General features: G+C 46.0%; 1 protein-coding gene and 1 long non-coding RNA gene across 2 annotated transcripts in view; both read left to right on the top strand.

Annotated features, from left to right (window-relative positions):
* LOC100699935 (P2Y purinoceptor 14) overlaps window positions 1-4,265 on the top strand; it is a 4,542-nt gene extending 277 nt beyond the window's left edge. Inside the window, exons 2-4 of the mRNA XM_005474933.4 lie at window positions 67-192; window positions 2,775-3,034; window positions 3,181-4,265. Coding sequence (XP_005474990.1) covers window positions 73-192; window positions 2,775-3,034; window positions 3,181-3,829 — 1,029 coding nt within the window. The 5' untranslated portion in view covers window positions 67-72 and the 3' untranslated portion in view covers window positions 3,830-4,265. The remainder of the gene's footprint in view (window positions 1-66; window positions 193-2,774; window positions 3,035-3,180) is intronic.
* Window positions 4,266-5,599: 1,334 nt separating this feature from the next.
* Window positions 5,600-6,797, top strand: LOC102083047 (uncharacterized). The gene is made up of 3 exons (XR_001224744.3): window positions 5,600-6,124; window positions 6,233-6,325; window positions 6,406-6,797. It is a non-coding gene; the product is annotated as an uncharacterized LOC102083047 (long non-coding RNA).
* The last annotated feature ends 3,653 nt before the right edge of the window (window positions 6,798-10,450 follow it).

Below are 10,450 nucleotides of genomic sequence, written 5' to 3'. Positions count from 1 at the left end.
AATTAATTATATAATATATAATTATAATAAAGAATATTAATGTGGATGATCTCTGTCCAAACCCAGAGAAAGATGAGTGGAATGACCTCATTCAACAACAGCTCTTCGTTGTCCAATGAGACAAAAAGCTGTGATCCAGTCACCACCGTGTCCTATCTCTTCTTCATACCCATCCTTAGTTTGGTGTGTCTGGTGAGTTTCAGCGACTCAGATCAGTGTACTGCTCTCAACAACTAATTAAGGTAATTTACATTTTAGAAATTTGTTCAAATTTAAGCAAAAAAGTGTCACAGTCTTAGTCTTAGATCCAAGTGTAACATAAAAGACTTCAGGAACAGCAGGAGCAGAGAGCATGGGCAGGCACAACTGTGTTACAACCAACAATAACCAAAATAGCGTGAGTGCACAGATAGGAAAGGAAATTAAGTCAGACCCTGGTCTTTTAATAGCTGTTTTACCATCAGCTGATTCAGGACTCTCATGTACTGTGGTGAATCGGATGGTTTCTTTGGGAAGCCTCTCACGAAGCCCGATGGTATCCTCCTCTGTCTCAGAAGGCTCTTCACTGTTTAGCTGACTACCGTGTTATTGGCTTACGTGTGAATTTTTTCATGACATACGGGAATAAGAGATCTCGATGGACAGTTCACCGAGGAGCATCCTTGTTCTCAGGCTTGATGGTGTAAACGGGGAGATGTCCAGCTTGTCTTACCACCATATAAACATCTGACTCCCACTTATCAGCAAGTTTATGTTTCCCTCTGAAGCAGGCAGCACACACTGCTTTTAATTTAACAGCAGTTACACACACGTCGATCCTGTAACTCTGTTCCAGATGTGACTTCAGACTTTGCACATATGGTGAATGTGACTTGCAGCCATCGTCTCTGAGGGAAAAAACAAAAGCCAGGTCAACAGGCAATCTGGGTTTATGACCGTACATTAATTCATAAGGTGTGTATCCTGTTACCCATGGACCAATGGTTTCACAAAACTGCCACTGTGATCAAACAACGTCCTATTAAAACGCTCCACATGGTTTCCTCTGGGATGTTAGGGTGTGGTACAAATGTTGTGAACATCCATGATTTTATAGTTTTTTTTATGTCATTATGGAAACATTCAGGAATCCCATAATGTACAATCGAATTATCCCACAGACTTCATGGTGAACAAAGGGGCAGCTCTTTTAGGAAGGGATCACAGGTTTTAACCTTTCTCTCAACATCTGCGGCCATCCTTGGCCAGTAACGACTTGTTCTCACCGGGTCGAGATGCCTAAGTGGCCTATATCATCATGGAGACTCTGGAGGACTCTATCTGGATGTCATGGTGTGTGTGCTGCAGCAGGAAAGTAGGACCCAAATGCAAACTCGTGGTGGGCTCAAACTCAAAGACCTCAAACAGACAAACAGAAACTAAACTGGGAAGTCTAGAAACTGAACTTGAAAGAGAACACACAGGCAAGTATGAGGGATGACGCGACGTCGAACAGGAACATACGCAGACACTAAATGCAGAAGGGGAACAGGGCAAAGAGCAAACACCTGGGAGACAAGGCTGACACTAATTACAAAGACGAGATTGGGAGGAAGCAAAACAGAATACACTGACCTTCAAAAAACAGGAAACTGAGTGGGCACAGAACTAAACCTATACTAAACACAACAGCACCAGAACAAAACCTCAGAACTAGAATACAAAATTGGAAATCAGAACACTAAAAGTCATATACAACGAAGAAATCATAGACAATAATAAAACAGAAAACACTGGGTCACTGACCCAGAACCATGACACTCAAAAATGTTCTGGAACAACTAGTTGGCAGGTTACAAAACCTCCATCTTGTCGTGTCCGTTGGAATATTTGATTATGTAGCTCAAGATGACCGAATTCCCTGATTAGCAAGGGAATATCATCTTCCTAACGGTGGGTGAAACCAATGTCCTCAGTCTCAAGCGGAGCTATAATTTCCCTCAAACATGGGTCAGCTCGTTGTTCTGGTCTTAGCTGCTCTACTGGCATGTGAGGAATAACTGGTAAACAATGATCTTCATTCACAAACTCATCTGATACAGCAGCTACAGACGGGGCTAAAGACCGCACCAGGGTGAAAGCACACTCCACCTGTTTTTCACTTGGACTAAAGCTGAGGAGGTGCTTCTCACACTTTTTTGTAAATCCCCAAAAAGTTCATTCTGTTCATCTGGACGTTTTCAGTGGGAGAAACGTCCAGATGAACAGAATCAACTTTTTGGGATTTACTTACCTGGATGACTGAGCATGCATCAAGACGTTTTTGTTTTTTGTTTTTACCTGCAGATCTTCTTAAGTCAATTTGAAGATTTTGATGGTTTGAGACAATAAAGCGCTGCTTAGCATCCTCAGCTGTTTGTCGTTGATGGCCTTGTCTTTGTGTGATTGGAGCAGGGCATCACGTCTCATCTTGTGTCCATGTTACCGCTATGTAACATGCTGTTCACCTAATCTTTTATGGTGACTTTGTAGTCTCAGTCAGTTCATTTAATTCTTATTAAATAAGCAAGATGTTAATTTGGTAATTTAAGGTCACATCAGAGTCAAGCAGAGAGGGTTCAGGGCAGGGCTAACTCCCACACGAGTGGGCAGTGTGCTTCGTGTCCTCCGGCCTAGTCAGAGATGGCACGTTGACCAGCAGATCAAACTCAGTTAGAGATCTTCATTTTTCTGTGGATGAGTGGTGTAAGGGTACCAAACTCTCGTCCTGAGCCTGCTCTCTATCTCCTCTTCAGGTGGGTTTACTTCTCAACAGCTTCACCATGAAGTTTTACTTCTGTCGAGCTCATCATCGGGTATCCAGCAGCCTGACGGTCTACCTGAAGAACCTGACGGCTGCTGACTTCCTGCTCTGTCTCAGCCTGCCCATCCGCATCACCAACTACGCCATCCCGTCCGTCACCATCCATGTGCTCTACTGCAGCATCGGGGCTTCTGCACTCTTCCTCAATATGTACGCCAGCATCCTCTTCATGGGGTACATCGCTGCCAACAGGTAGTAAACCTTTAGTGACATCAGACTGTCGGTCTCGATGGTTCTGTCACCAGATTAATGGCCATTAACACCAATGCACGTCTTCTGCATCTTACAACAAGCATCACTGTGACCGCTTATTGAAATTCTTTATTGCATTTCTTCAGGTATCTAAAAATTGTTCATCCTTCAGGAACTCACGTCCTACAGACGGTACGAGCCGCCCACATCATCTCCGGGGTCACCTGGGTATTCCTCCTGATCCCTGCGATCGTTTACATCATCCTCTTTATCATCGCCCAGAATCTGACCTCTAACTCCACCCAGTGCGATTTCCAGGTCAGCCTGCTTGATAAAATAGTCCACGTCAGTGCAATCATCATCTTTATGTTGGTCCTTGTATCCCTGGTCTTCTTCTACTACAGCACCTCCCGCAGGGTGTTGCTGGCACAGCAGAGGCAGCTGGCCTCCTCGGGCTCCAGAAAGTTAGTGAAGTCTCGCAGGAACATTTTAGTGCTGGTCAGCATCTTCTGCGTTTGCTTCGTCCCGTATCACCTGGTTCGGCTTCTCTATACTTTTCAGTGGAACTGCTCTGTGAAGCAGATGCTATACAACCTGAAGGAAGCGACGACAATAGTGTCAGTTCTCAACATCTGTCTGGATCCGCTCGTTTACTTTTTCCTTTCTAAGGCTTTTCGGGCCCAGGTGAGGAGGAGGACGCTGTCCAGGAAGAAACGGGTCGACATCCAACAAATGAACAAGGAAAGCGAGAGCAGCGAGGAGCAGCTGAGCAGCAGCAACAAGCCAAACCAGTGAGCTACGAAGAAACATTCAGCCTTTTATAACACGCTCAGATTTGCTATTTGTTTTTAACCTCAAACACTCTTCCACCGACGTGGTGCCAGCGATCAGTGTCTGAAAGACTGATTCAAACTTTTAAAACAACACAAAGGACATTTGAATTGAGCGTTTTTATTTTAAAGGACAAATGAAAGGAGATTATGTCCTTATTGCTTTTGCTTTTTATAATATAATACCTGCAGGTTTTCTAAATGTTAGTTTATAGTTTTATTTCATTTTGTTTTGCTCTTAGAAAACATTTAAAGTTTAAAGTCACGTGTGCACTGAATCCTCCCTCCAGTAATCCTGAGCTGCTTCGTCTTCATTCACTTTGAGTTCACACAGCAGCGGCTCTGTGTGTGCTGTGTCTTTTGTCTTAGTTGTATATAAAGATGTTTGTATGTCTGTGGAACATCTGAGTCTGTGCTGTCTTTAACTGTGAAAACAAACAGGAAATAGGTCAGAGTGGAAGTGTGGCCACTCTGTGTGTGTGTGTGTGTGTGTGTGTGTGTGTGTGTGTGTGTGTGTGTGTGTCAGAGTGCAGAGTGGAAGTGTGGCCACTCTGTGTGTGTGTATGAGGAGTGATTGGATTCGTTCCAGTTTTGAAGCATTTAAAGGCCCCCGTGTCAGAGATTTTCACTGGTCGATGAATTCCACAAACTCCCAGCATGCAGTGCAGTGCTGTAGTGGCTGATAGTGACAGGAGGGACAGCTGTGATACCAGAACATTCAAATTAAATCTCAGATCGAATCATTTATGTTCAGCTCGAATTAAGCAGCTGACTGACGAGAGGTAATGTAGCCCTGTTTAAAAACCGAAACCTTGAGCCTTTGGGAACAACGTGCGGATCAATCAGAGATCCGGTTTGTGGTCCACATTTATAGATCACGCTAAAGTTTCCCTTCAGCAGGGAGGATGAGATGTTGCAGAGATGGGACAGTTTTCAGTGAGTGAATTTGTGTCAAAAAGAGATGGTGTGAGATAATGTTAGTCCCAGTGAGAGGCTTTTAAAACCAAGCGGAGTGTAGATGCATGCGTGCAATCTACTTACCACAAACTCACGCGACACCTCTGAGTTTTCTGTGGTTGCTTTTTGTTGCCTCTAGCTGTGAAAACAAACAGGAAATAAGTCAGTGTGGCCAGAGTGTGTGTGTGTGTGTGTGTACGTGCGTGTGTGTGTGTGCGTGTGTGTGTGTGTGCGTGTGTGTGTGTGTGTGCGTGTGTGTGTGTGTGCGTGTGTGTGTGTGTGCGTGTGTGTGTGTGTGTGTGTGTGCGCATGTGTGTGTGTGCGTGTGTGTGTGTGTGTGTGCGTGTGTGCGTGTGTGTGTGTGTGTGTGTGTGTGCGTGTGTGTGTGTGTGTGTGCGTGTGTGTGTGTGTGTGTGTGTGCGTGTGTGTGTGTGTGTGTGTGTGGTGTGTGTGTGCGTGTGTGTGTGTGTGTGCGTGTGTGTGTGTGTGTGTGCGTGTGTGTGTGTGTGTACGTGCGTGTGTGTGTGCGTGTGTGTGTGTGTGTGTGTGTGCGTGTGTGTGTGTGTGTGTGTGTGCGTGTGTGCGTGTGTGTGTGTGTGTGTGTGCGTGTGTGTGTGTGTGTGTGTGCGCGTGTGCGTGTGCGTGTGTGTGTGTGTGTGTGTGTGAGTGTGTGCGTGTGTGCGTGTGTGTGTGTGTGTGTGTGTGTGTGTGTGCGTGTGTGCGTCTGTGCGTGTGCGTGTGTGTGTGTGTGTGTGTGCGTGTGTGCGTGTGTGTGTGTGTGTGAGGTCAGACTTGCATCTTTCACGCTGCTGGATTTTCTTCTTAGTAAAAGCAAATTAAGGAGCAGCAGGCTCAGCACCACAGCTGCGTCCAGCCTTCACACACATGTAAAGTTGTGATCACGATGACTGTTGCGGGCTCAGAATCTGGGAGTCCTGCTGCGGTTCGCACTTTGATCGCACAGCGATCAGGTTAAACCTTTCAGTCCATTACTTTGAACCCAGGCTCAGAGACCCACTCCCACATGAGGAAGTCAGTGTTCATATTTAGTGAGGGTAGATATTGGTGTCATGGTCTGGGTGAGTCCTGAAGCTTTCTGTGTTGTTGGCATCTCCACCCCTGGGCGGAGTTCCCTGGTTTCCTCTGACTGGCGACAGCTGTGAGTATTTAGGGATTAAAGACCAGCGTTCACATCCATTCCTCGCCAGATCGTCTGCCACCCCTCATCAGTGAAGCCCATCGCAGTAAAAGAATCTTGTCGTAGTATTTTCCTGTACTGAACTTGTTTTTTCCTCTGCTCACGGTAAACATCCAGATGTTGTTGCTCTTTACTGCCACAGCCTGATTTTGTTCAGTCGCTGATCAACCTGCAGCTTCTCTGTTTATGCTCACCTGCCTGCCTCCCTGCCAGCACACGGATATTCTCCGATGTTGCTCATTGGATTTCGTCTACGCCTCAGCTTGATCACCTACCCCTCTATGCTTCGCCTCTGCCTGCATCAAAGTAAGACTGTTTAACTATTGCATCTTATGCCCTGAACCAGCAGCTGGAATACCTTCTAACCTCTGTTTTCCTTATTACAGTGACTCTGAGAATACCACCACATAATTGCCCTCTGCCCCTCACCTCCCGGTTCCTGCACTGGATGTTACCCAGTGTTGGGTTCCCCCCCTTGTCCACGACAGCCCCAAGGCTCCCTCATGGACCCCCTCTCAGTTCACACAGTTAATGTTTTGTTAGTATTGTTCTTGTGAATATTGGTTCGTGGTGTTTTTGTAGAAGTGTTTAGGTTGTGCTTTTGGTACTGTACTAGGAGCTAGTACTTCAAGGTATAATTTTGTTCATTGCATGTCATAATTTCCTAAGTCTAGGTTCATAGTTTGTCTTGTCATGGTTAATTGGTTAAGCGCCCTCTGCATCGGTTTTCTTTGTGCTACAACACGTGCCCTGTAATAAAAGTTTATTTCACACACCATCTCTGAGCCTCCCCGTACTGTCTGCATTTGTCTCTCGTGTCGGCCCCTCGGCTGTGACAGTTGGTTTCCTGGGCTTGATTCATTTCATTTCTGATTTCAGTTGCAAGATGGCTTGTTCTGTTCGGGGGGGGGGGTGGACTCTGACAGGCTAACCAAGGTAGTTTTTGTTAGAATACGAAGATGGAGTCAGCCAAGTTTCCTCCTCCTCTACTTTACCAGTCTGGGATCTAATGAGCACGCTCAGGAAGCTCTCTCTTGATATACCTTTCAATTTCCTACAAATGAGACCAAACCCTTTAGCAGGAAATGATTAATGTACAGCAACACAGTAAAGGGGAGCAGGTACCCCAGTCATCCCTACACCTCTTACTATGTTGCTGCTACAGCTGGTCTCTGTGCTAAGAGAAAGACCCAGTGACTGCTTATGCTTGCAATGACATGTCCTGTTTACACAAATATATCCTGGATGAACCCCGACTTATGTTATGATCTGTCAAATGAAAGTCAAAGGTGGGGTCGTGGGGTGTAGCGCCAGACCCAAGCAAACAAAAACTCTTATTTGTAACTGAACTGGAAGCAAATAAACTATAATTAAGAAAAGGAAACAAGGAGAGGTCATGTGTCAAAGGTTAAAATAAAAATCGCCCACTCTTACCAGAAAGAAAACACTCTGTCAAAGCAAAAATACAGAATGTCTCTGGCTGGGCACAAACACAGCAGACCAGCAGCTCACAGGTTTTCCAGAGTTTATCTTCCAAAAACCGGAACCGTGTGTAAAGCTCCTTGAATTAAAGTCGCCCTAAATGGTGACTCGCACACAGCATGGAGCAGTGGCTGCAGGAGCCACACATGCACTCCCACAAATGTTGTTCAGGAGTGGGAGAAACGGAGGGGAAGAGAGACAGCAGCTTCAATAGAGCCCAGAAGGTGAGTGGCTGTGACAACCTTTGGCTTCCTTTTCAAAAATCTCTGCACTTTCCTGCAGCACCGGGATGTCTGCTAACCTCACTGCGCTGGATGCCGTCCCGGTACTTTTCAACCAGCGTACTCCAGCTGACCACTGCACCGAAAACTGCTCATGCATCGTCACTTGTTGTCACTGTGTCATTTACACACACCATTTCTGATCACGGTAATGCTGAGCAGCAGTCTGTGCTAACGCCCCTCACCAGCTTAGATGGCATCCACATGGATCAATATCCCCCCACACAACGTTCAGCTCGACACAGATCACACTCTTTTTGTTAGTTTTGGGTTTTTTTAGCAGGATGTGGTTCTCCAGCACGTCACCCAAGTCCAGTCAGTCTCTCTAAAGGTTTTCCAGCCAGCTTAGGCTGCTTTTAAATTGGTTACTGCAGCTTTTCTGTGGTGGTATGTTAAGGGAAAATCTCCCAAATAGAAGGCTGCCAAAGTAAAACAGAGACACAGTGAGACAATATAATCAATCACATGTACATGGGGTGAACGTCTCTAATGAGAGTCACACAGTACTCTTCTTTATTGCAGGTTATATAGGCATGTAGGTTACACAGCAGACGGAGGCAGTCTCCGCCTGTTCTCAGAATATAGATTGCTTAACTGACAAATGCATATCTTACTAAACATTCTGTCCGTACTATACTAAACGTCTGCTTAAGTGGCATTTTCCGTTCTTCTTTACACAGGAACTTGTCTTCACAGGCGTTTGATAAGCATAGGCAAGGCTTCATGTTTATCAGGGTGAATCGTCATTCAGAGTTTACACAATCACAAGCAAAGCATATTTGAATAATAAACAAAATCTTTTCACATTTCCCTCCTGTTGTTTAACTTTCACACTAGTTAAAACACCTTTGGTTTATTATCTGTGCATGATTTCTTGCAGCGCATTTTTAATCAGCACGTCATACATTGGTGTATCACAGCATTTCAGTGTCAGGTGGATTATCATCATCTTCGTCCATGGGCAGTGTCAGGTATGCCTGCACATGAACTGCAACAACTTTATTAATCATTGATTGTACACATGGCAAAATACAAGAAGTAAAACAACAGAGTAGGAGTAGAAGAACTCCTACAAAAACCAGTCCTTTTATTAAAAGAGATTTCCAGGAACCACTCAACAGCCAGGTAAGCCAATCTTCAGTGTTCGTGACATAGTCCTGTTGCTGAGCGTCCCTGAGTTGTTTCAGCGTGCGTAAGGCGTCGGTCATTTTGGAAGAGTGAACATTATCTGGAATGTACGTCCTCCTTTCTCAGCCAGAATCATGTCCAGTGCGACTCGGTGTTGCATCACAGTTATGCGCAGGGCATCAATCTCTTCATTTTGTTGATTGTTGATTTTGCATGAGGCATTCAGGAACAGTCCAAAGCGGTAATCCAAAGTTTCAATTCTTAACATGTTCTTTCCGGTGCCCACCCATGGAAACAGTGAGTGGAGGACCTTTTGTCCGGTGGTCCAAAGCTTAAATTCCTCTGGCACATCACTGCCATAGATGGGGTCATGTGGTTGTACTGTGGAGACGTCTCGTCGTCATCTTGTAGTAGTAGATATTTACAGCTGACATCCTGAAGGTGTGGTCTGAAATGAAGATTGGGGCACAGGTGCCCGTCCATCCGGGTGGCAGTATGAAGTAGGCACGTTGTCCACACAGCCAGGCCATTCCCTGCACCCAGTAGGTGCCGTTGCTGGGCGCAGACGTGTTTACAGGTGCGCCCTCTCCGTTGGCTGTGGTTTGGTTACAGTTGGTGGTGTCGCCTAGGGGTCTTGTCGGTAGCACATGGAGTGGTTCTTCCCTGGGGTTTGGTCCAAGAACACTGGGAAGTGAATGGACGTGTTCCGATTCGTCACGTTGAAGTTGATCCAGAAGAGCTGGTCACACGTTCCGTTGTCAAATCCAGCGTTTTCGACGGTGATTACCTCGTATTGGGGTGGTCCCTGAAACATACTAAAGAAGGTTAAGCGCATAGATGACAGAGCTTGTCTCATCAATGATGATTTTCTTATGTTGATAGCCAATGCCCGTGAAGCTGGCAGCGCACTTGGCTTGTGTTTTATTCATGTAGTTTCCATAAAAAGTGGGATGTGTTGAAGTGCATGGCATGTGGGAGCAGACGTAACATGCAGTGTTATTAGGCTCTCCCTTAGTCCTGTCATGTACGTAGCGGTACCATGCGTTATTCATCCATGGGTGAATGTGGTCTTGTGTCATGTCACGGAGGTGTGAATTGTCATGCGTCCATCTCGTCCGTAGATGGTGCTGTTCGTTTTCTGTACCATCCTCTAGAAACATGAGGAGTCCTGCTGAGAGTAGGAGGACAGCCACGAGGACAACAGGAGTCTTCATGGCGACCAAACACACCTAGGTCCTCAGGTGAGTAGACTACTGGCAAGAAGCAGAGGGCGGGATATACCCGATCAGCCCTCCCTTCACCAGTCAGATCACCTGAAGGTAGGGGTGCCGGCGCCTATGAGTCTGGGCTGTCACTCACTTTCTTGCAGTGGCTTTGGTGAATCCAAGATGGTCTCTCTGCTATCTTACAGGCAGTTGGTGTGGTGATAAGCACTTGGTATGGGCCTTCCCAACGGGGCAAGCTCCAATTCTTTCTATGGAGAACTCGGATCAGGACCCAATCACCTGGCTTCAACCTGCAAGATACTGGAGAAGATTCA

Source organism: Oreochromis niloticus, linkage group LG14, assembly GCF_001858045.2.
Source record: "Oreochromis niloticus isolate F11D_XX linkage group LG14, O_niloticus_UMD_NMBU, whole genome shotgun sequence".
NCBI lineage: Eukaryota > Metazoa > Chordata > Actinopteri > Cichliformes > Cichlidae > Oreochromis > Oreochromis niloticus.
The sequence above is the reverse complement of the archived record's forward strand: the minus strand, read 5'-3'. Positions and strand labels throughout refer to the sequence as shown.